The 26,039-nt window shown below is 45.1% G+C and overlaps 1 protein-coding gene across 2 annotated transcripts in view; it reads right to left on the bottom strand.

Annotated features, from left to right (window-relative positions):
• ST6GAL1 (ST6 beta-galactosamide alpha-2,6-sialyltranferase 1) overlaps window positions 1–20,992 on the bottom strand; it is a 119,939-nt gene extending 98,947 nt beyond the window's left edge. The window contains exon 1 of one of the 2 annotated variants that reach the window (XM_015411363.1): window positions 20,536–20,992. In XM_015411363.1, coding sequence (XP_015266849.1) covers window positions 20,536–20,569 — 34 coding nt within the window. In that variant the 5' untranslated portion in view covers window positions 20,570–20,992. Of the gene's footprint in view, window positions 1–20,361; window positions 20,477–20,535 lie in introns of those variants that run through there. The other variant, XM_015411355.1, reaches the window with a different exon arrangement.
• Window positions 20,993–26,039: the final 5,047 nt, after the last annotated feature.

Raw genomic sequence — 26,039 nt, 5'->3', positions numbered from 1 at the left:
CTGAACTACCGACAGTTAAAATACCTATAAAAATCTATGACTCGATATTGTGCAATTAGGAGCTGATAAGGATGTTATATCTCTAGGAACTTTTGGCGCAGCTTTAAAGCCAAACAGAGAAACATAGCCACCTTCTCAGTGGTGTCAGGACCAGAGGTCATTTCGGGGGGGAACGCGGGGGAACACAGTTACCCCGGGTGAGGTGCAGGGGGCGGGGCACATGACGAAGCCCCGCCCCCTGCTTCCGGCCGCCCCGCTTCCAGCCCTCATTCAGCCAGGAGGAGGCAGGAGAAGAGGGAGGGTAAGTTGCTTCCTCCCCGCCTCTCCCCACCCCTGCCTTGGCGGGGCTTCCTCACACTCCCGCTGGCCTTGCAGGTCCACCGCCGGGCCCCTGATGTCAGGGGGTGTGGCATATGCTAATGAGTTATGCTAATGAGTTCCCCTAGCTCTTTTTCTACGAAATGACCCCTGGTCAGGACCGAGATCCTTTAGAAGTCTGTGGACCTTGAGTGCATCAGAGCAATCCACCATACTGGTTAGGATAGAATGTAGATAAATATTCCTTAAGTCCACATACAGATTACAATGCAGGAGAACATGTGAAATAGATTCCACACATTTCTTTCTGCAGGGGCAGTATCTGGCTGAATGTGAAACCTTGTTAAATCTGCCATATAAAATGGCAGAAGACATAGCATTACACCTGGCCAGGGTAAACACTCTATGTTGTTGCGGGACCTGCAGAGAGGAGAAATATGAGGCCATCTTCCCTGTAGTTAGGGGGATCTCAAAGTTCAAGGGGGAGCAGATTTTATTAGCTAGGCTGTATAATCTCTGGCACTCAGTATCTAACATCCTGGTTTTAATCTGATGAAATGCAGCAGCAAAGGGCAACATAGACAGGGATTCTAAAGAAAGGCCCAATACTTTGATTTTTTCCTCAATGTGTGCTGACCAGTTTGATACACTGAGGTCCAAGAGCATGTGATATATAAGGCTCCCATGTTCGAAATTGTAATGTAGGCGAAGCCAATATTTAAATGTCATAAACCATGCACAAGTCTCCATCAAAAATGAGCCAGTTTCCAAATATATGACTGCATTCGAGACACAATTTGGCAAGGCCATGATTTTCCGCAAAAATTTGGATTGGACTCGCTCAATGGCACAGTCAAAGGACCTAATCCAGATTGGAATACCGTATAGTAGTTGAGAACTAACTTCGGACTTGAAAGTTTTACTTGCAGCGGGCACAAATTGGTTGCCCCTACGATAAAAGAAATGTGCTATAGCTGATGCACTGACACTAGCAGCCTTCACCGCGTATTTGCAAAGAGTGGACCAAGTTGCATTATATTGGAAATGAATACCTAGATATTTGTAGTGTTTGACTTGTTCTATCTCTTTGCCATTGATGGACCATTTGTATGGTCTCCACTTTTTAGAGAACACTAGATTTTGGACTTATAATAATTCAGATGAGGCTTGTTTTTAGTTAAAAAAAGCAATGCAGCGAGACAACAGATGTCTCAAACCAACTCTGGAATAGGATAGCAACACTGTGTCATCGGCATAGAGTAGTAAAGGTACATGTATTTTGCCTAGTTTGGGACTGTGGCAGTCCGTATCAGAGAGCTGGGTAGCAAGATCATTAAGAAAGACGTTGAATAAGAAAGGGGCTAGGATGCATCTCTGTTTAACACCCTTATTAGCGGCAATCTTTGGTGTCAAGTTGCCTGCTGGCGAGCATTTAATCTGGCAGGTGTTAAGAGTGTAAAGTTGTTTAATGAGCAGGAGGAGTCTCTTATCCATGTTTAACTGCTCTAGTTTTATCAAAAGAAGGTCCCTATCAACTGAGTCGAATGCACCTTTCAAGTCCAAGAAAGCTGCAAATAGTTTCTGGTTATTCCTCACAGTGTGGATGTCAACAAGATGGGATAAAGTAATACAATGGTCTAAGCTGGTCTTCCCTTTATAGAACTCCAGCTGTTCAGGGCCTAGAATTTTTCTTGTAACATCCAAAAATTAAGCTTACCCAGTAGGTGTTTAGAGTATAATTTGCCTATGATAGATAATAGGCTAATCGGCCTATAATTGGTGGGATTTGTGTGTTCAACTTTTTTGTATAGCGGAACCACTATAGCGTTCAACCATGCCGATGGGATTATGCCTGTTCTATCTACTGATGTAAGAGGGGCACTAGGGACTCAGTACAGGATGGTTCTTGATAAAAACAGATCAGAAATATACTGAAACCAAACATGAGAGGAAATAGCAGACACAGAAGGATCATTAGCACGAAATGCACCAGATACCATAGCCCAGAATTTTTTTGAGTTTAGACTTGTAGCATGGTTTGGAAATAGTCAGATATCTTTTTTAAATGAGTTGGTGCAGTTGGTTCTTGAGATTAAAATATTCTGGTGGGAGAATTGGGGCCTGCGAGACCCGATAGAGGCTGTAAACATTACGTAATAATGTTTTTGTTTGTTTACATTCTCTATCAAACCATGAAAAGTTTGTGAAGTTGGTAGCCCCCCTACCTAGATGCCCTGGTCTTACACGCAATGATTCAGAAATGTACGATATTAAGGAATCGTAGGCCGACATGGCTGCAGTAGTGTCCAAAGCACTTAGTAAGGAGAATCTGAGCTCCTCAACCGGACCAGATTTGAGGAGTTGCAGAATTTTCCGTTCTATACAGTCATTCCAGAGTATTCTAGGTAATAAATTAATCTCTGGAAAATGAGGAGTCAGGTTACAGGGAGCGTTAGGTTGAAGACTGACGTGCAGGGTCAGGAGTAAAGGGAGATGGTCACTAGTGGAAGGATCACCTATTGAAAAATCTTTAACATAGGGTTTCAAAGATGGAGAAATTAAAACATAGTCAATCACACTACAGCCCCTCCTGGAGACAAAAGTAAACTCTCCAGAATTTGGAAAGTCAATTAAGACATTTAACCAAATTCTGTTGTATCTCATGCAAAATTTGGCCAGACAAATACCCGCTGAGTTTAGGGAACTATCCTTGGATTGTCTTGCATACGAAAAAATAAGAGGCGGAGTGACATCTTGATTGGTTCCAATAACTTTGGAAGACAAACTGCAATCCTTGCCCACCCTTGCATTAAAATCTCCTGCTAAAATTATTTCAGAGGATGGAAAGTTCCTCTCAAGTTCCTCCATAAGTGTGGCTAAACGCTCCCAGTGTCGCAGAAGAGTTGCATTTCCCAAGGCAGAGGGTACATATATGTTTACGAGAATCAGGTGAAAGTTATCAAAAAAGAGCTTAATAGTCTGATCCATATGGCTAGTTGTTTGTAGCAAGATGTCAGTTGAATTTCAAGTGAGAGGAAACAAGTGTACACAATCTAGCTTGGAGACAGCCCCTAGTATTAGTCCTGAGAGTGGGTAGGTTGTAGGATTTGTAACCTTCGAGGTAAATCTGGCTTGATGACCAGGTTTCTTGGAGGAGTAATACTGAAACAATAGGGAACACATTGAGCCATGTTACGGAGAGTACACTGGAAGTGTGGTCTATGCTTCCTATTTTTTTTATTTCTTTAGTGAACTTAATGGGGTCTTGCATACCTCACCCAAGCTACCTACCCACAGAAGCAAAACCATGCAAGAACCAAATATAGCCAAAGAAGTGAGAAAACAACCAGTGCAAGAAAACCACACTTCCTGTTTATCACAGAAGCTGTGACATTCAAAGCTACTCTGCACAGCTGCAGTACAGTATTTTATAGAACCATGGTTCCTTTAAAAGAATTGCCTGTCAGTGATAGGCTTGGTGGTGATGGAAAGTGTCATCAAATCACAGCTGACTTATGGCGACCCTATAGGGTTTTCAAGGCAAGAGATGTTCAGAGGTGGTTTGCCATTGCCCGCCTATGTGTAGCAACTCTGGACTTCCTTGGTGGGCTTCCATCCATGTACTAACCAGGGCCAACCCTGCTTAGCTTCCAAGATCTGATGAGATCAGGCTACTCTGGGGAGTCAGAGTCAAATGAGAACACTTTACTGAGGAACACACAGAATAAAATTAATATTTGTGATGAACAAGAGGTCATCTTCAAACTGTATATTAATCCAACAATGATTTCCATACTCCCTATCTCCAATATGGATTAAAAAGAGTATATATAGGCAGACATTTAAAGTGTGGGACAAATGTCTAATTCTACTATTCCGAGGGAGACTGTGACAGGTAAGTCACTTTGAGTATGCCCCTTTAGGCCAAAACTGAACCACAGTTGTTTGAAACAAAGCACTGAAGCACTGGGATTCCAGGGCACAAAAATTGAAGCATTCGACACACACAAGGGTACGTTACAGATTCTCCATGGCAGCATCCTCCCTGTGCTGTGTTACATGTAGGGTTAGCATTCCCTAGGTGGGGGTGGGGGATCCCAACTTTCGCAGGCTCCTATCCCCGCCCGCAACACTGACAGCATAAGCAATGTGCTGATGTCACCTGGAAGGGATGTAGGTGCGCTGGTGACATTGGGGATAACGCTCTAGTTTTTGGGCAAAACTCTATGGTTTGAGGGCAATTTTACCATAGAGTTTTGCTCAAAAACCAGAGCATCACCTCCAACTTCCGGGTGACATATGCACATTGCGCAACATCCCCGCTCACTCCTGAAATGCTCCCCAATCCTCCCATTGGTGCAATGATCGGACCTGGCAACCCTAGTTGCTCTGGAGGGGTGGCTGACCCCTACCCCCAGGATCAGCTTCTGAGAGGCTATAACCAGAAAAGTTCTGGTGCACGCAGACAACACAGACTTTAGTATCCCAGACCATGTGTCTTTGAAGGATTTAATTTAATTACTAAGCCTCCCTTTTCTGCATATGCAACTGAGTCAGGATTTTCTCTGTCCTGGAAAAATGTAACTCCTTATACATCAGATGCAGGAAAGACATACAGCAAATGGTTGGTAAACTTCATCTACTACTGTGATCAATACATTACTCAACGTGCTTGTAGGCAAAGTATTTCTTTGTCCAACCAGGTCCACCCTTTAAAGTCATGCCATGAAATAGCATTCCAGCTAAGCGGAAAACATGAGACGTTACCACCAGCAACTTAAACAGGTTTCAGCCATTCAAACTTGTTTATTGAAAGATTGTGTTTAATTTCAAGTTAACGCCATGTCCAGGGTTGCTGCCTTCTTTCCTGAGACCCCCGGGGCTTGGGCTATTGGAATTTCTCCAGAAGCAGCTTTCTTTGTCGATGGAGCTGCAGTGAGGGGGAAAGCAGAGTCCTGAATTTCTCATCACTGCCAAGCTAACTGGCTCCTCACCCCACTTCTTGTTTAGCTCTGCAGTCACCGATAGAGGTGGGCTATCTGGACCTGGCTTGCATACAACTTGAGCCAAATGAAGATTTGATGGCTGATCTTGAAACACTCTTTTGTCCACAGTCTGTATACAAGTCAAATTATAGGGAAGGAGCAGGCCCACAGAATGCTTCCCAGTGCTAATGGAAACTAAAACTAGAAGGTTACCAAATAACTCCTGCCCCTTTATAAGCAATGCAAGGCGTTAGTGCCCAGCCTCTTGTACTGCTATTGAAGACAGGAGATACAACAGTACAGATACCAACAGGAAATGAAACCAGATAGTTTATTAAGCACTAGAAGGTCACATCTCTCCCACTTCTTTCAGCTCAAACTTGAGAACAACTATTCTAGACTGCCCTGTTGCCAGAGGCGCTGCCTTTTACTCTTGGGTAGCCCCAATAGCAAGGGCACCCCACTTCTAACCTGATCCAGAGACCCACAAAACTCAGGCCAAGGAAGGCACTCCTGGTTCTGAAACACATAGCTAGCCACAGCTCTGAAAAAGGGGTCTCCATTTTCAGGTGACCGGCAACCTCAGAGCAAGCCTCCAGTCTTCCCCCTCCACCCAGCAAAGATTATGCTTATGGAATAACAATGAGTTCTAGCAGGTAAAGTATCTAAATATCTACATTTCTAAAGTCTATTTAATTCTTTGACTGAATACTTGTCTTTTCTACTCTGTCCCTCAAGATACCGGGATAAACCAATCAAGCATTCAAATGATTAACGATCCTTCCTGATGCTAATCAGGGACGTCTCCCACCTTTTGTTTACCCTGGCCAGGACCATTAGTGGTCAGATAATCCATTTAACTAGCCACCCAACACCTGGCTTCTATTGTTAAATCCAGACATTGCCTCTCTAGAAGCCCATTGGTCACATCTAGGCCTTACCCATCCTGATGCCACACACCCCTGGGACTCATCACTGGTCCAGGAAATCTATTGTTCTCACCTGAGACCAGCCCCCAGGACCGGCCATTGGTCTAGGGTTGCCAAGTCTGGGTTGGAAAATACCTGGAGACTTTGGGGGTGGAGCCAGGAGAGGGCGTGGTTTGGGGAGGGGAGGGGCCTCAGCATAGTACAATGCCATAGAGTCCACCCTTCAAAGCAGCCATTTTCTCCAGGGGAGCTGATCTCTGTCGGCTGGGGATCAGTGGTAAAAGCGGGAGATCCCCAGGCCCCACCTGGAGGCTGGCAACCCTACATTGGTCTGTATTGTCTTACATAGGGTATATCCCAGCGTAAACATGGCCTCAGACCGTGTGTTTTCTGCCATAATCAAAATGGCAGGCCACCCCTAAGCTCTCTGAGTTTAGGCCACTATCCATGGACCTCTACACATACCGACCAGGTTGTATAACCCCTCTATAAACTATCAATCACCTCTGCTTCCTTAGTCCTATATTGTGTGTGTGTGAGTGTTTGAATATTGTTTGTATGATTGAGAATGTTTAGTAAAGAAATCATTATTTTAGCCACCCAGTTTCTGTGTCTGTTCCTGGGTTCTTGGAAATTCTAACTCTGGTATATACAGGTCAGATCCTATAGATAAGCCAATTGCATATTAATAATTATAATTCCCCATCTTTATTAAATAATAGAGCAATTTGGCTAACAGCCCCTCACTGGTGCCTAGTGCAGTGATTCCCAAATTGTTCTGCAATATCAGCTAGGGTTGCCAGCACCAGGTTGAGAAACTCACAGAGATTTGAGGGGTGGAGTCTGGGGAGGATAGGGTTTGAGGAGAGGAGAGACTTCAGTAGGTAAAATGCCATAGAGTACATAGGGCTTCCAGGTCTGGGTTGGAAAATGCCTGGAGACTTTGGGGGTGGATCCAGGAGAGGGCGGGGTTTGAGGAGGGGAGGGGCCTCAGCATGGTACAATGCCACAGAGTCCACCCTTCAAAGCAGCCATTTTCTCCAGGGGAGCTGATCTCTGTTAGCTGGAGATCAGTTGTAAAAGGGAGGATGGCAACCCTAAGAGTCCACCTTCCAAAGTTGCCATTTTCTCCAGGGGAACTGATCTCTGTTGCCTGGAGATCAGCTGTAATTCCAGGAGGTTTCCAGGCCCCACCTGGAGGATCGCAACCCTAACTGTTGTGCAATACTGCAGCATTCTATGTCTGAATCATAGCAAAAGACGAAAGTAATACAAGAGACAAAGTGATAGGAATAGAAAATGGGTTCCAAAGCAAAATCCACTGCTTTGGAAATCACTGAGGTAAACTTTCAGCCTAGGTGCAAACTGTTGAAAGCCCTGCAAAACAGCTGGTGCTGCCTGAACTCTTGTTTATCTGATGAATTTCAATATAGTTAACAGAGCAGGTGTTAGCAGCTGATCAAATCCCACTGATTAAATGAGAAGAGCTAGGCCTTTCATAGAATAGGACGCATTATGTCTTAATTTTTTTATTGCCTGCACCACCCACACAAATGGCTTGGGGTTAAGAAAGCACCTCAGCCTCCTGACCAGTTATACAGATGGCATTGCATTTAGTTAAACACTGCCAGCAAGGATTTCAGCAGCTGCTTGAATTATAAGGCATTACTACTTCATGCATGGAATTACAGTTGACTAGGGACACCATTTCAGGCAGCAGATTGGCCTTTTCTTCAGGTTTGTCTGGTGGTTGAAATGGTGTCCCAAGCCTAGTAACCATAAGCACTTTTGGATATCCTTTAATTTGTACATGGGTAAAATACAGTGTTTCTGCTATCACAGATGCCCATACAGGATTTTTCTTTCACCTGGCGCAGATAAAATACCACAGTCTTCTCAGGTATGAAAGACTGGCATCAGCCAAAACCACCATACAATTATGAAACAGTATTTCATTTAACTGCTTATAATGATCCAGCTTAGTTTATACAGATTCATAATTATCTCTTTACTAGATTTTATTATCACCGCAGGTGAACAGAAGTGTTCAAGATTTGTGAAAAGAACATTCACCATTCTCAAAAAATTGTAATGGTGGCATGTACAGTTGATTTGGATTTGTAAACTATAATATTTATAAAGAAAAGCCGTATCTTTTCTAATGGATAATGAACTATTTCTCAAGTTACAACCTATCAATAACAAAAGAAAGCATATGACATAATTTCAGGCTGAACATCATTTGCCCAAGACCAGCCAATGTAAGAAATTCTACAGTGGCCAGAAATAAAGCCCACAGCTCAATTAACATATCAGGTACAGTGACCAAATTCCAAGAACTCCTACAAAGAAGTGTCTGAAGAAGTTTATGTTGATTAATTTGTAAGGGCAAACCATAATCTGAAAGGGGAGGTTTTAGTTAGTATGGCCACAAGATAAAGGGTTATTTATTTAGGTCATTTTACTTAATATACTAGGGAATAAAAAACAAAGTGTTTGATATGTTTTGGTCTTTTTACATTGAAAGTTATCCTTCAGTATATTTTCTTCAGTATCTCAAAAAGTACCTATATTGAGATAATGGCAGTATAAAAGGTATTCAAATATAAATTATTAATTAATTGACTGAGTTAGGATACCAATGATTTATCAACTAAAAAATCTTTTAGATTATAATCCTGTATGTTTACTTGTCAGAAATTCCCACTGAGTCCCAACAGGGACACTAGTATCTAACAGTACACAGAATTTCATCCTTAAGGCTGACCCAGCTGAGCTCTGAGAAGGAGCAGGAGATAGAGCTGCTAGAGGGGTGTAGGGCTGCCAAGTTGATCTTCGCCGGGAGCGGGGGGGCTCCCGGGCAGCGTCTGGTGCGCGCAATAAAATGCAATAAAAATGCCAACACTATGCTGGGGATTATTAGGAAGGGAATTGTAAACAAATCAGCCAGTATTAGGGTTGCCAAATCAGACTTACCTCGCCGGCGGGGGACTCTGGGGTGGCTCCCGGAGCATGCGCGGAGAGCGCGCACGCCGCATGCACGTCACAGGGAAGTGATGTCATGATGCCAGGCACGCTGGGGGCGGGGCCACAGCCATTTGAGGGGGAAACATAGAGTTTTCCCCTTAAATGGCTGTGGCCCCGCCCCCAGCGTGCCCAGCGTCATGACGTCACTTCCCTGTGATGTGCACGCGGGGGTGGGGTTTCCCCCGGGGCCCGATTCCGCGGGGGTGGAAATCGGGCCTCCAAAGCGGGGGGAAATCCGCCCCCCGGGGGGATTTGGCAGCCCTAGCCAGTATTAATGCCTATGTATAAATCGATGGAGTACTGTGTACAGTTCTCATTTGGAGTACTGTGTACAGTTCTCGTCACCACACCTGAAAAGGGATATTATAGCATTGGAAAAATTGCAGAAAAGGGCAACTAGAATGATCAAGGGGTTGGAACACTTTCTCTATGAAGAAAGGTTAAAGTGCTTGGGGCTCTTTAGCTTGGAGAAACGGCAGCTGAGGGGTGACATGATCGAGGTTTATAAGATTATGCATGGGATAGAGCAGGTTGAGAAAGAAGTACTTTTCTCCTTTTCTCACAATACAAGAACTCATGGGCACTCAATGAAATTGCTGAGCAATCAGGTTAGAACAGAAAAAAGGAAGTACTTCTGCACCCACAGAAAAAAGGAAGTACTTCTGCACCCAAACACATGGAGTTCACTGCCACAGGACGTGGTGGCAGCTACAAGCATGGACAGCTTCAAGAGGGAATTAGATGAACATATGATGAGCACTGCTGCAAATAACCCAAGATATGTTATATAATATATGAGAAATTGCAAATTAAGTATGAGATTGTGGGCAATACTAATGCTTCTTTTGTTGCTGTTAAATCACTGGAAGATTATTACTAGCTTCTTCTTTCTACTTCATGTAGATAAGAAAAACATCTTAAACTCTGTTATTAGTTTATACCCATGGCAGACATGCATGTCATCCCAAGTGGACATCAGTGGATCCCCATTTTAAAAGGAAAAACGGAAAGGTGTCTTGTGGCACCTTATCAACTACCATATTTACTAACACATGAGCTTTGGTGGACTACAGCCTACTTCACTGCAGTATTTTTTTCCTGTTAACAGAATCCCTCCACTTTTGCACAACTCAAAATAAAATCTTGCACTGTTCACAGAATGGAGAATTCTTCTGCTCAGCACCCCAAGTATTTAATAAATGTATTGTTGCTTAACAAACTGTTGTTGTTGTTGTTGCAGCTGTTGTTGTTATATTATCATCATTAATAATACAACCATTGTGAATGTTGTGAATTTTCTTGCACCATTGTGGGTCACTCAACTCCCCATACCAGCTTATAGACCTGTGTACACATGGCAAAACAGAACTGAAACAGATAATCATTTAAATTGTTGTAGCTCTTAGAAGGCAGTATTTGTCCAGATTCAGGTTTGTTTGTGATGAGAACAAGTATGGTTTCACTCTTGGGCTCATGGTCTTCATCTCTCCGTGCAAAGTTAAGAATGAAGACTTCCTGGTTTAGACAGTCTTTAACCACATTATGTTGTGATGTCCAGACTCAACAAACTAGGTTTGTTTATTGTCCATGTATCAGGATTATAATTCACAGTTTAGTTTATGATTAGAATCACAGCTTGGGTGCTAATAAACAAACCCCAATATGCTGAAGCACTCTAATTTAGATATCACAAGACATTGTGAAACAAAGTTTGAGTCCAGTGGCACCTTTAAGACCAATAAAGTTTTATTCTATTGTGGTAAACTGAAGACTTCTGTCTTGGCTGTGGTTATTAAGGGAAGAAGAAGGGAGTGGAAAAATAAACCATCCTTGTACCAGCATGTCTGGGAATGGAGTTCTAGGCTACCCTTATCTCTGAAATGGGTGTGTGTGTGTAGTAGTAGTAGTTTTTAAATTGGGGGGGGGGGGTCAGACAAACATTCAGTCCCTCACAATCAATCTTAAGTACAGAAACAGATGTATTATTCAAGTCTTCTAATTGTTTCACTTGGCTTATAGGCAGCATTTTATGTTCATATATAATGATGTATAATATATTTTTTCATGCACCCACATATAAAAATGTCATGTGTAAGGAGATCCTGTTTGACAAACTTTGTTGACTTTAGTAGATCTTCCTAAATAGATTTTCTACTAAACAAGGAATTTGAGATGTCTTTTGGCATAAATGTGATCTACAAAATGCTTATGTAAACAACTTAAAAACACAATAAACACAGGCATCCAAATGTGCTACACAGCTAAAAATCTCTTAGCCCCCAGGGCTATTTTTGGGCAGGAACGCACAGGAACGGAGTTCCGGCTGGCTCCCAAGTTGACCACGCCCAGCAGCAACTCATTAGCATAACAGGCCACACCCAACAGCAGAAACTCATTAGGATTGGCTACATTAGGGGTGTTTGGCCTAACATGCAAAGGAGTTCCTGCTACAAAAAGGCCCTGGGTTTTGACAACAAACAAGGTAAACAGAATACCAAGCAAAAGGTGGGTGTGGCTGGATAACCACACTTCTGGTAACATGGGGGTGTGGCCTAATGTGCTAATAAGCTGCACTGTCAGGGGTGTGGCCCGATATGCTAATGAGTTCCTGCTGTTGGGTGTGGCCTATTATGCTAATGAGTTCCTGCTGGGCTTTTTCTACAAAAAGAGCCCTGCTTAGCCCCATAATTATGACAGGATTGTTACTACAGCTTTCTGAATTACTAACCCAGCTGCCAAAATCTGGTCCAAACAAAGGAATCTGCCAAGTTTAGTGCTCCTATGGCATGGTGGCTAGGCCTCTGAACAATGCTACCTCTGCCTGCTGCTCGCCTCAAAGGCCTCCGTCTTCTACAAAATAAGCTGATGAATTTTAAAATGCCTACACAACTAAGCAACTAATCAATTGTAATCATGCATCATTTTCATCTTATGAAGGCCATGAAACTCAAAGTGAAAGCACAGAAACAGAAGCTATTGGTTTTTCACACACCTACAGAAATAAACTTGAGCTCGGATAGAATTTTCTTAGATATATTATTAGCTAAGTTACAATAAGTAAAATAAAAAAGAAATGGATTCAGGATAGCTAATTTTCTCTAGAGCTATTGTTACACTGAAAGCTTCTCCTATGTAGTTCCCCTAAAAGAAGTCTTGCTGAGTTCAAGAGTGGAATCGCTCCCATTTAGTCAGTCTGTCTGTCTGTCCTTATTGTATCAGCAAATAAGCCATGGCAACAAAATGAAAACAAGAAATTCCAGGCATTTTCATAGGAAAAATTAAAATACAAACTCCCAGTTGTGTGCCCAAAACTACAGCCTTTTTGTGCATTATGATGGCATACTACTATAAAGTTTAATTTTCATTTTAATATTTCATATTTTCCCATCTTGCAAAAACTATAACTTAGGCAGGTTATTGGTATAGTGTTGATTACTGTTTGAATAAAACCAAGGCATCTTAAATATAATACAATTTTATGTGCTAAGCTGTACACAATTTGTTGGATCTTCTCAAACTAGAAAAGTACAGTACTGAATGTTTGTATTGGGCCCAGCCTAAATAAGTCCAACAAGCCGTTGTGTGTTATGGACTATTTTATCGAGAATAATCGAGAAGCTGAGAAAGTATACTTAGGTTAGATAAGAAACTAAGGACTTCATATATTTCTATTTCAATTTCTCATTTTTCCAAGGGAAAATTTTATGGGAATTGTATAATTCTGCAACTTGACAGCAAAACAACCACCACCACAATCTTTGCCCTTTGTGTTTTGCTGACATACTGAACAGGAGTATCAGACAAAAATGAGGATGACATTCTGTATCCTCCACATGCCCATGTCTTCATTAGGAATTCTGTTCCCAAATCCTCATAGTTCTTGATGAAACAGTGGGCTAGACTTGGGACCAGTGACTGACTTCTAAATGTACACTGCACCCAAGGCGATACTTTCATGTATCTTGCTTCATCTGCACTGCCCCCAAACCCCAGCAACCCTTTGGCCCTGAGAACTCATCTGTACTCCCTACCATCAAATCCCTCTTCCCACATGCTGCTGCTTCTGTGCCAAAGCAGCACTTCTCTCTCCTGCCAGACGAAACAGTCATGTCATCCAAGTCTCCTACTCTTCTGACCAAAAGAGACTTGCATCCCATTCCACACTCTACCCCCTTGACTCCATATACTGATAACAGCAGACTTCCCCCTGTACTCTCAATAATTGCATTGCTAAATTAAACTGAATAGGAACAAGGTTGATATTTTAATTTGTGGCCACAGCAAATGGTAGGTGAAGCCCTCTCATCCTACTAAGCACATTGTCTCCTAAGTCCTGGAGACGGTGAAATAATTTGTACACAATATGTTGAACCTCAAAAAGCACCTCAGTATGACTGTGGAGCACATGATTGCGGAAGCTAAGCAGCTAAGGGTCTAGTCACCACTGGACGGGAAACCTCCTGAAACCCTGTAAGCCCCTTTTGTTCCAGAACAACAACTTAAAAAGCAGCATATAAATGTAATAAATAAATGTGTGATAACCTGGCTTATATTACTGTGGCTCATGCCACTAGGCAGGAAGCAAAACTCAGTTACACTAGGTGATGCATACAGTGACCCCTAAAGTGGTACCTGACATTAACTCTTCTGCTGCTTTCTTCCTTCTTCCCCAAAGCACTGAGTCAATCCTGGGTTTCCTCCCTCTCACTGTGCTTCTGAAGTGCTTTAGAAGAAGCACCACCTTTGAGTCTGCCTGGGACACCCATTTGGAAACATCTCCCTCCATCACGGAGAGCACTTGGCTTTAGGGCTGCCAAGTGGGGGCGGGTAAACCCCCGCTTCGGAGGCTCGATTTCTGCCGCTGTGGAATTGGGCCCCGGGGGGAACTCCGCCCCCCGAAGCGCAGCGTGGCTGCGTCACCTCTAGTGACGCAATCATGTCAATCACGTTGGGGGCGTGGCCCCGATCGTCGGAGGGAAAACTCTATGGTTTTCCCTCCGACAATTGGGGCCACGCCTTCAACGTGATGGACGTTGCGCGTCACTTCTGGTGACGTGCTGGCGTCGTGTGTGCGCACATCGAGGGACGGCTCCCGGAGCCCGGCGAGGCTCCCCCGCCAGTAGGATATTTTTACTTGGCAACCCTACTTGGCTTGGAACCTTCCAACATTTTCTAACTGGCCAGGGCTTCCATGGCAGCCATTGTGTAGTGGCACCTCAACCTGATTTCCAAATTCCACAGGTTCAACAAGGGACTCCTGGCATACAGCTTTTCATCTCATTCTGCTTTACTCTGTGATTCTGCCTACAAATGTTGTACTCTAACTTCAGGCTTGTCCCCTTGTCAATTGAGAATGGGGTTCCTAAAGGAAGCTAACAAACTTTGGAAGTTTCTTGGTGACATAAAAAACAAATGAGGAGGTTCAAGCAAAGTTCTTTTCCAACAACAGCTCTCATTTTGGAGTCTGCCAGATAAGGCTTTTGACTACAAATGTGTATATACTGTAAAAGATAATACATGTGAGCCGGAGGCTCAATTCACACTTTAAACAACTATGTGAGGATACACCAATGTCTGCAGAAGTAAACCCTATGAAGTGCAAAAGGAGGCACATATTTGTAAACAGTGGGAACCTTGTCAGGCAACTGGCTAGTCAGGGCCTTCAGTAGGGTTGCCAGGTCACTCCTGGCCACCGGTGGGGGATGGTGGGGTAGAGTTGATAAATCCAGATTGGGGAACTCCTGGAGATTTGGGGGGTAGAGCCTGGGGAGGACAGGGACATCAGTGCAGTATAGTGCCTTAGAGTCCACCCTCCAAAGCATCCATTTTCTCCAGGGGAACTGATCTCTGTAGTCTGGAGCTGTAATTCTGGGGGATCCCCAGGTCCCACCTGGAGGCTGGCAACCCTCGCCTTCAGGTACATGTCTACTGCATGCTACGAACTGAACACTTAATATACTGATATACTGACTGATATAAACTTCAACGTACATTTTGCCAGTGTACCAGGCCACACAAAGCCTGAACTGATCTACGAAAAATGGGCATTCTTGTGAGTGTGAAACTGAAAGCATTTGTGCGCTATTTTGCTTGGCTCACTGGGCAATTAAAAACCAGACTGAAGAGGGCTCTGCAGATATGACCTCAGCCAATAACTACAGTTTCTCCACCTTGTGCTAGCTAAAGTCTTATGGCCAGAGCTTTGCTGGGCCTCCGTGGATATTACCAGTGCTTGAGGCTGAAGATGAGAGGGCAGCACTCCAAAGAAAATAAAATGCAAGCAGATGATACTGATAGTTCTCTGAGAGTTTCTTATTAATATTCATAACCAACTATTCAAAAGTAAGTGCAGTAGCGAATGCAGATCTGTGATGAACACTAAGGAAATGGAGAATGGCATTCAAACAGAGATGAAAGGCCAGATTCTCAGCATTTGGAATGCTCCCCCCCCCCCCAAGGCAGCTGAGCATTGCTTAAGGTTGGACTTAGTGATCTGCACTGCTTCTGCAAATATAAAACAAAGATTTCACACTAGATAACAGGTTTTTTTTAAAAAGCTGTCCATAAATGCTCTGCAGGTTGAAGTGACTTATACTGTTCTGAGACCAGTTTACTCATGAAGACTATAAGGCCTGGAGTTTTAATCTTTAGTCTGCTCTAACACAACATAGCAGTTTAACCCCCATAAGAACTGAGTTGCTTCTTTGCTCTCACTGCCCTTGAAACAGGAATGGGGCTATGGCCTTTTATTTGCTTCACTGGGAAAGATGGGGGGGGAGAGAATTGGGCTGTTTGTAGGGTCTCCTCTGTGGCATCCACGGTGTATAAGCATACTCTCTCTCTTTCTCTCTCTCTCTCACACACACACACACACAGACACATTGAAATAGCTGCGTCCTTCTTATAGCTTTCAGTAATGTGCCACAGAAACTGTATTTCACCTACTCTCACAAAGTAGATCCGAAATCTCTGCCCTCTAGTGTGCAACTGGTATCCCAGCTACACCATTCAAAGTCTTAAAAGATGATGGTGTTAAAGTGCTGCACTCCATATGCCAGCAAATTTGGAAAATGCAACAGTGGCCACAGGATTGGAAAAGGCCAGTTTATATTCCAATCCCAAAGAAGGGCAATGCCAAGGAATGTTCAAACTATCACACAATTCCACTTATTTCACACGGTAGCAAGGTCATGCTCAAGATCCTACAAGCTAGGCTTCAGCAATACATGGACAGAGAACAGCCAGAAGTACAAGCTGGGTTTTGAAGAGGTAGAGGAATGAGAAATCAAACTGCCAACATTCACTGGATTATGGAGAAAGCAAGAGAGTACTAGAAAAACATCTGCTTCATTGACTACACTAAAGCCTTTGATTGTGTGGATCACAACGAACTATGGCAAGTCCTTAAAGAGATGGGAGTCCCAGACCACCTCACATGTCTCCTGAGAAACCTGTATAAGGGTCAAGAAGCGACAGTTAGAACTGGATATGGAACAACTGATTGGCTTAGCATAGGAAAAGGAGTACGACAAGGATGTATATTGTCACCCTGCTTATTTAATTTATATGCAGAGTACATCCTGCTTATTTAATTTATATGCAGAGTATATAAATGTCAGCCTGGATGAATCAGAAGCCAGAATTAAGATTGTCATGGAAAACATCAACAATCTCAGATATGCAGATGATTCCACTCTAATGGCAGAAAGTGAAGAGGACCTAAAGAGCCTCTTGCTCAGGATAAAAGAGGAGAGCGCAAAAGTGGGCTTGAAACGCAACATCAAAAAAACTACGATCATGGCATCCGGCCCCATCACCCCTTGGCAAATAGAAGGGGAAGTCATGGAAGCAGTGACAGAATTCATGTTCCTGGGATCCAAGATCACTGCAGACAGTGACAGCAGCCATGAAATTAAAAGACGCCTGCGCCTTGGGAGGAAAGCGATGGCGAACCTTGACAACATAATATTTATTTATTTATTCCATTTGTACCCCGCCCTCCCTGCAAGCAGGCTCAGGGTGGCTAACACAGTTGGTACGAAAATATTAATAAAACTACATAAAATCATTTTAAACAATTCAAATACAAATGAGTAATAAAATCATAAGGTTCTAGTAATCCTTCATTAGTTACTTGAGGTAGTGTACTAAGAATGTTTGTAAGCAGACAGTCCAGCTCAGTGGTCTTCTTGAGTCATGCGATAGTATAGGCCAGATGTTAAGGCTGAGGGCCTTAATATATACTAATAAAAAGTAGAGACATCACCCTGCCAACAAACGTCTGTATGGTCAAAGTGATGGTATTCCAAGTAGTAATGTATGGCTGCGAGAGTTGGACTATAAGGAAGGCTGAGCACCGAAGAATAGATGCTTTCAAATTATGGTGCTGGAGAAGAGCCTTGGGAGTCCCTTGGACTACAAGGAGATCAAATCAGTCAACCCTAAAAGAAATCAACCCTGACTATTCCCTGGAAGGCCAGATACTGAAGCTCAAATACTTTGGCCACCAAATGAGAAGGGAGCACTCACTGGAGAAGAGGAAAGCCAGATACTGAAGCTGAAGCTCAAATACTTTGGCCACCAAATGAGGAGGGAGTACTCACTGGAGAAGACTCTGCTGGGAAAGGTGAAATTAAGCAAACTCTGTAGGATGTGGGAAGACAGGAGGGCCTGGCTTGATGTGGTCCATGGGGTCGCAAAGAGTCAGACTCAACTGTGCGATGGAAGAACAACAGTGTGTAACCAGGATCACAGTTTTACCCGATTAATTAAACTGACAGAACATCTACCCCTATATTTTGTATATGTAATCCACGAAGTTGTTTAATACCATGCACTACCAAAGATCACAAAATGAAATGTACAAAAAAATCGACACGAATCGCAGGTACAAAAATTGGCTGAAAATGTCTAAACTATTGAGTCTGCATTCTCTGAGAGCCACCTTTTATAAGTCATTTTTTGAGTTCCAATTCCTGATTGAAAAATATATGTATATATCATTTATTATAAAGTAACTTGATCCTAGTATGTGTACATACTGAGTGCTGAGTTCAAAATACAACCAGACAGAAGAACCTTGGAACTCTCAGGAGTTCTATCTCACTCTGTCCCCATAAAACTGAGAAAGTTGGGACAATTTGCCACTAGTTCCATTGCTTTCCAGGCCCGTAGCGGGGGGGGGGGGGTTTTCAAGGGTGATGCCCCCACCAAATTAGCCCTACCCCCTCATAGTCCTCCCTACCCACCCCTCTCGAGCCCACATGAGCTGCTGCATCTCTTTTTTGCATCCTGGCTGGGCTTTGCCAGCATCCATCCAGCTCTCCAAAGCGGAGTAGGGAGGGAGCGGGAGGCTGGCTGTGCAGGTGGGCCCTTCTCTTCTGGCTGTGCAGACACAGAGAGGCACCGGGGCAGGCCCACCTGAGTGTCACCGTGACTGGTTTGCCTAGGCTTCTTTTCCCCCTCTCAGGCTCAGAGCACTCTCTGGCCACCTAACAGTAGGCAACTTAACATCACTCCTCCAGAGACCTGAAGGAAGAATATTTCTCAACTGCCAATGATTTCACCAGGTGCTGCTGCCCTTATTGCCCCTCTCACAATGTGGTGTTGCTCTTCATATCAATACTGTAAGTCATCCTGCAGGCAGGCTTCATGATTTCTGTTAGGGCAAAATCCTAGCCAAGGGTAGACTGCATGCTCTTTATTTAGAATGTAGTCTACAATCCCATGCAGCTAACGGCACTTGTTTCTAATTGCATGCAGGGCAACAACCTTAAAAAGTAAACCGAAAGACCATTATTAGTGACATATTATGATTCAAACGTGTCTTCCCCCAAATTTCAACACATTTTTATAATTCACACTCCTCACTGCCTAGCAACAGGAGGTGGCAAATCCATCCACTTATATACAAAATATTTGGAGCTGAAACCCATCTGCAGAAGCATATGTGTGAATGTTTCTCTCTAATTTGCAAGTAAAATTCTGATCTTCACATCCAAGATTTCCATCAAATCCCCTTCATGTAGGTTGGGGGGAAAAGACATTCTGAAAATAAGCATGTATGTTTAAGGGACAATCCAGTGCAAGCCCTACTGAAACGAATGAGAGCTGCACAGAACTCCCATACCAGCTTCCCAGCGGATTGTGCTCACTGCTAATAAGGAAATAAAGAACCAATTATTTTCCTTTTTGACATAAAAAAATGTGCACATTGGAAACTCAAGAGGAAAACATGGTGCTTATTCTGTCACAACAGATGGTAGGGCTCCCTGGATTTTCAGAAACAACAGCAGTATTGATAGATGCATTATTATCGTCTCTGCGGGTTGCTCTTGTTGACACAGAGCAATGATCTCCCACATTTGCAGTTCAAACGTTTCAGCAAACTGAAAATTGTGATGAATGAGCGGGAGGGAGATTCTGCCTTACTAGAGCTTTTTTATCTGAAGTCACAGGCAAGATAGGTTGACGAGACCTAAGCCCATCCCTAGTAAGTCCTGTGTGATCTGCTTGAGCAAAAGTTGAACTTGAAAGACACCCCATGCGCACCCCGTGAAAACATTTGCCTCTGAAAAGTTCACTGCCCCAAATTCATCTTCCCTCCACTTGGAAACGGAACTGTTTACCTAGAACTTGGAAGATACTAGGAAAGAGCCCACCACTGAAGTCCCCAACTGCAACGAAAAATCAGTCAGTTCCTTTCCATTTCCTCATTCCCAAGAACAAAACGTCAAAAAGATAAAAAACGACCAGAGTTCGTCAGAGAAACCAACTCTTTCTTAATGGGAAAGAAAACTAAACTCCTTAATAAATCTCCAGGCACTAGTTGCTCCTACTTCCGTGGCTGAAGTCCGTTTTAATATTAGTATCCGTAATCACAAAGCATATATATGATATTTTACAAATAAATACAAGCAATGAAGCTGGCAAGGCACTGGCTCTCAGTTGGCCTCATCAAGCTCCTGTCTCCGGGGTCATTACAAGGGCCCTTTAAAGCGATGAGATCCCCAGGGACGCCCAGTTCCAAATATCGGGTGGGGGGGGGAGAAACTGCGTGGAGGAAAGTGCAAAGGGTCTGAAAGCGAGCACATCCATCTTACCCTGCGAACTGGAGGAGAAAGCGGTGAAGGGCAGCATCGCCTTGCCCCATTCATGGCAGGCTAGGCGGAGAAAGTCCCTCCTGCCCGCTCTCTCGCTCCATGTGCCAAGCAGTCATGGCACACGGGCCGTGCGTGTGCAAAGGCAGAGCCGCGGAAGTTGGCGGGGCTACTCACTTGGGATTGCTTCTGCCGCCGCCGCCGCCGCCATATATTTGTAGCCGCCGCTGCCCCTGGCCGTGGCCCAGAGAAGAAGCTCTCCCGCCGCCTGCGCGTCTGGCTGACTGGCTGGCTTTTCCTACCCTCTGTCCAGCCTCCGGCTATTTTTCGCCGCGCAGCTTCTCACAAAGGGCTGAGAGCACCGAGCTGCCAGCCCGGGCGAGAGAGTGGCCCCCATCGCCGCGCACAAACCCAGCCTGCTCGGAGAGCGAAGGGGACCGGCATATATTCAAACGGCAGGGCGAGAGCCCGGGGAGGGCACAGCCCCGTCCGACGCTGGGGGGCGAGGCGAGGCGAGGCGGAACTGGCCTCGCCGAGGCATGCAGTCCGCTATCGCGCGCCCACCCGCCCTCCGCAGCCGCCCAGGCTTTTGTGCAGCGTCTACGAGCGCAGAAGGGGAGGCTGGAGGACTGCCCCCTCGTCCCCGCTGCCCAGCCCCCCCCCAGCTCCGGCGCGACAGGCGAGGGACTCCCCTCCCCTGGCACACACCCCGGGACCGCTGCTCTTTCACACGCCCTTCCCGCCCCCAAACGGGCCCTGGCTGGACCCCACGTGGGGACGGGAGGACGAGCTGGAGGGTCGCCCGTCCCTCTTTCTTCCAGGAGTCGGGAAGCGGAGTGGATCGGCCGCAAACAGCCCCTTTCTTCGTCCATTCCGCGCTCTCCACCCCGCAACTCCCGTAAGTGTGCCGGGCACGCAAACGCGTCCGAGGCTCTGCCGGCAGGGGAAGCGGGTGTCGCCGCGAGGCAGGCTTTGTTTCCAGCCGCCGGCTGGAAAAGGAACAGCGGGGGCTGGGGTCCCGAAGAGGAAGGGAGGTTCCGCGCCTAGAACCAAGGCATTCTTCCTCCGAACCCCAGAATCTCCCCGCAGCGCGATATGACAAGGCCCAGAGCAGCCAGTGACCCCCTGAGCACGTGCAGAGCACCTGGCCCCCTCACACAACAGAAGGATAGAGAAGAGGCTTTCAGGGCCTAGGACTTGCTTTTCTGGTAAACACCTGCCCTTTTAGAAAACAAATCTTAACAGGCCTAAAGGGTGGGAGAGTGGCTGCCTTTGAATTCTAAAGATGCCTAATGCACCTGTTTGTTACACACCATCAACTCCTGTACACATGTTCCACAGGAACACACAGATAGGATCCTGCAGTGCCACACCAGGCATCCCTAGGGCATGCAAGCGTGTATCTCGAGCCTGCCCTATGATGCAATCCAAAACACAATAAAATACACCAGTACAAAAAAACAATAAACTTCTTAAACAATGCAGATTAATAATCTATACAAAATTTCTGTTGCCTATCATAAAATCATGAAGAAAATATTGCCTTCCATGTCTTATGGAAAACCACTAGTGAGGATGCTCTCTGAATCCATCTGCAGTCTTGCAATTCATTCGTCATAATGGAGTCATGATGAACAATGTCCTGAACCTTACCAAGGAAGTCTGCGCCCTGAAGAATTTAAGGCATGGCTAGAAGAAACGGCTGTAAGGGCCTGAACTAACATGTGGGTACTCATACAGGTTGTTCATCAACATAGTATAACTAGAACTGACCAGCAGGGACAATTGCCAGGGACAGTCTCATCCAGGATACAAAGGTCTCAAAAGCTCCTTACATATTTACAGCTGATTAAAATGTAAAATTTGCTTTGGTCTTAAGTGATTAGGCAGTTTGTGAAGGGGCAGATGAAAAGCTAGATACCAACTTTCTGAGAGGCTTACAGAGGGCAGTACTCCAGGCTGCCTAGCACCATTGTACATGACTGCCTTTGTTTGAAGCCAGACTCAGTGAAGTATATTTAATCACTGAATAATGCCGGAGGAGGCAGAATCAGAATTCTCAGGCCAACAGCTTGACACGCATCATCTGCAGGAGCACTTAAGGGAATGCAGCACTGCTAATGATACATAACCCATGTTTGACTAGCCACAGGTTTTTACCATGCACTCTACAGGGTAACTTTGGCTTTTTGCATTATATATCACTTGGTCTAATTGTGAAGGTTTGGCCCCCACATGGATAGCCAAAGCCATGCAACAGGGCCAACCATGAGTCATGCTGGCCAGTTTCCAGTCCCTTCCCCCCCCCCAGAGCCAATCGCAGCCCCATCAGGGTCTTGAAGGACGTCGTCAGCCCCTTTGGGCAGGGCACAGGGCGGAGGAGACTGTGGCGAGGATGGCTCTCTCTCTCGGCTTCAGGAAAGCTGCATGGTGCACACACCCCCGCCCCGTTGGGAAGCCTCTGCAGCTCTTCTGCCTTCGGCAAGGAAAAGCCGCTTCAGACCTCGTGGGAAACCTCCCCCTTCCTTTCGCATTTCCCGGAGAGGAGCCGAAGCTGGCCAGACGCTCCCCAGGGGCCCGGGGTTAGGGTGTTGAGGGGTGCGTTTCTTTGCCTCCCCGACCAGTGCTGCTAAATTGCAGGGGGGAGGCACTCTGGCTGGCAAGTGAGGCGCGCCCTGGGGTGCTTCGCTTCCTGTGCGGGGCAAGGAGGGGACAAGGCCAGCTGGCCGAGGGAAAGGGAGCCCACCAGCGGGACATGCGGCCCAGGGCCTAATGGGGAAGGTGGGGTGGCAGGCCAACCAGAGTGGTGCCCTTGTCGAGCCGGCACCCTAGGCGATGGTCTAAAATTTGTCAGTGACGGGCCGACCCTAACCATGACTCATGCTGGATTTGCAGAAAAATCACACTAGGAGGGAAAAGTGGGATAACCCCAAACACCTTACCTGCAATGTCTCCATGTGCACAGACACCACAAACAGCAAACTGCTGTAATTTGTACATCATTTGGAATAGCTGTAGAAACCCAAAATGCTGTGCAAAAAACTAGATTGCGGGCAGTCAGCACCAGGAGCATCAGAGTTTGGGGGAGAAAGGGAAGGGAAACTAGAACCAGAGCTGAGGGATATTCCAGCTCCCCACCCCGTGGCAACTCTGTGTGTGTGTGTGTGTGTAAATAATTGGCATTTAAAGGACTAGGGCATGGAGTGATAGAACATGAAACGTCTCCCTCCACACACATACCCTTTGCTCCTTTTTGTTCTTGGTCTGTTTCTCCCCTTCCTCATCTTCTCTTGAATTCCCTAGCAGGGGACCAATGTTGTGACTAGAGTTAATGTACAATACTCAAGGGAAAGTGGGGCGAGAAGGGGTGTGTCTGTCTGTCTGCAAATGAGAGTACGAGAACAAAACACACATTGTGTACAGGCTGGTCTCTCAGTAATGTTCTAGCAGCGAAAATGGCCCTACTTTGGGGGCTTGTATGCTATTCTACCTCCCAAAGCAGATTCTGAGAAATGGGAGATTTCTCCAGGCTGTGCCTTTTCATGGACATTCTTGTACCTTCTACACGTTTTTAAGAGTTGGATGTCAAATGTTTTAAAGGGAGTTATTCTGGTCAGCTTACTGCATTCAAGAGTTCTACAAAAGAGTGCTCATTGTAAGTCAGGGGACAAATCAAAACTTTGGGGGCCGGTCTTGGAGAAAGGTGAGCTAAAAATACTCTCAACCAACCAATCAATAAAACAATTTTGAGCGCAGGACTCTGCTGTACAGAATATGATAGCTGCATTCTGATATGATAATAAGCAGTGGTTTGACCAAACCTGCTGTTGTGACATCCAAATGTATAGGGCTAAACAAAGTAGGAATAATCAATCAGTATTTAAATAAAAAGTTCAAACTAAGATCTGTAGCTGGTTGGCTATAATGTCCGAAACTACATTTCTTCATATAGCACAACAGATCCTGGCCAACAAGGCAATACTGGGAGAATGTTCTTCCTGGTGGAAAGAGCCCAACCAAGGTTTACTTCCATCTGGTAGAGAGTTTGTTGCACAAACCATGGTTGATTCTGAATGGTGTCTATGAAACCTACTAATCTACTAAGCCATATATGTAACCTATCACTAAATTCAGCTGCTGTACCAGAAGACATGAAATTAAAAGACGCCTGCTCCTTGGGAGGAAAGTGATGGCGAACCTAAACAGCATGATAAAAAGTAGAGACATCACCCTGCCAACAAAAGTCCGCATGGTCAAAGCAATGGTATTCCCAGTAGTCATGTATGGCTGCGAGAGTTGGACTATAAGGAAGGCCGAGTGCCGAAGAATAGATTCTTTTGAACTATGGTGCTGGAAAAGACTTGAGAGTCCCTTTGACTGCAAGAAGATCAAATCAGTCAATCCTAAAAGAAATCAACCCTGACTGTTCCCTGGAAGGCCATATAATGAAACTGAAGCTCAAATACTTTGGCCACCAAATGAGAAGGGAGCACTCACTGGAGAAGACCCTGATGCTGGGAAAGATTGAAGGTCAAAGAAGACGGAGACGGCAAAGGATGAGATGGTTAGACAGTGTCATAGATGCAACGAACATGAAACTGAGCAAACTTCAAAGGACGGCGGAAGACAGGAAGGCCTGGCGGGAGCTGGTCCATGGGGTCGCGAAGAGTCGGACTCGACTATGCGACTGAACAACAAACCAGAAGACAGAGTAGCTGGAGAGTAGCAAATGTTACACCAATTTTTAAAAAGGGATCCAGAGAGAACCAGGATATTACAGGCCAGTCAGCCTAATGTCTGTCCCAGGCAGATTAGTAGAAACTGTAATCAAAGATAGAATTATCAGGCACATAGAACAACAAAGCTTGCTGAGGGGAAATCAGCATAGCTTCTGCAAAGGGAAGTCCTGCCTCACCAACCTTTGGGAGTTCTTTGAGGAAGTGAATAAGCATGTAGACAACCGTGATCTGGTAGACATCATATACTTTTGACAAGGTGCCTCACCAAAGACTGCTGAGTAAACTCAATGGACAGTTCTCACAATGGAGGGAAGTAAACAGTGAGGTCCCACAAGGATCAGTATTGGGGCCGGTACTACTTATTCATAAATGATCTGGAACGAGGGGTAATACAGTTGCCAAGTTTGCAAATGACACAAAATTATTCAGGATGGTGAAAACCAAGACTGACTGTGAAGAGCTCCAAGGGGACCTCCACAAACTTGGTGAGTGGGCAACAATGTGGCAAATTAAGTTCATTGTTGGTAAGAAGAAGAGGAGATTGGATTTATACCCCGCCCTTCACTACCCAAAGGTGTCTCAGAGCGGTTTACAAACTCCTTCCCCTTCCCCTCCCCACAACAGACACTCTGTGAGGTGGGTGGGACTGAGAGGCTCTGACACAAACTGCTCTTTCAGGAACAGCTGTGCCAGAGCTTGTGACTGACCCAAGGTCACATCAGCAGGTGCAAGTGGAGGAGTGGGAAATCAAACCCGGTTCTCCCAGATTAGAGTCTGCACACTTAACTACTACACCAAACTGGTGTAGTGGAAGTGTAAGGCAGAGGGGTCAAACTCATTTGTTACGAGGGCCAGATCTGACATAAATGTGACTTTGTTGGGCTGAGTCATCTGTGCCATAAAACGTAATGCCAAGTACTGAAGATAGAAACTGTATAAAAA

Source organism: Gekko japonicus, unplaced genomic scaffold (assembly GCF_001447785.1).
Source record: "Gekko japonicus isolate JY-2015 unplaced genomic scaffold, Gekko_japonicus_V1.1 scaffold433, whole genome shotgun sequence".
NCBI lineage: Eukaryota > Metazoa > Chordata > Lepidosauria > Squamata > Gekkonidae > Gekko > Gekko japonicus.
Note: the sequence above shows the minus strand (reverse complement) of the source record. Positions and strands in the feature narration are given on the sequence as shown.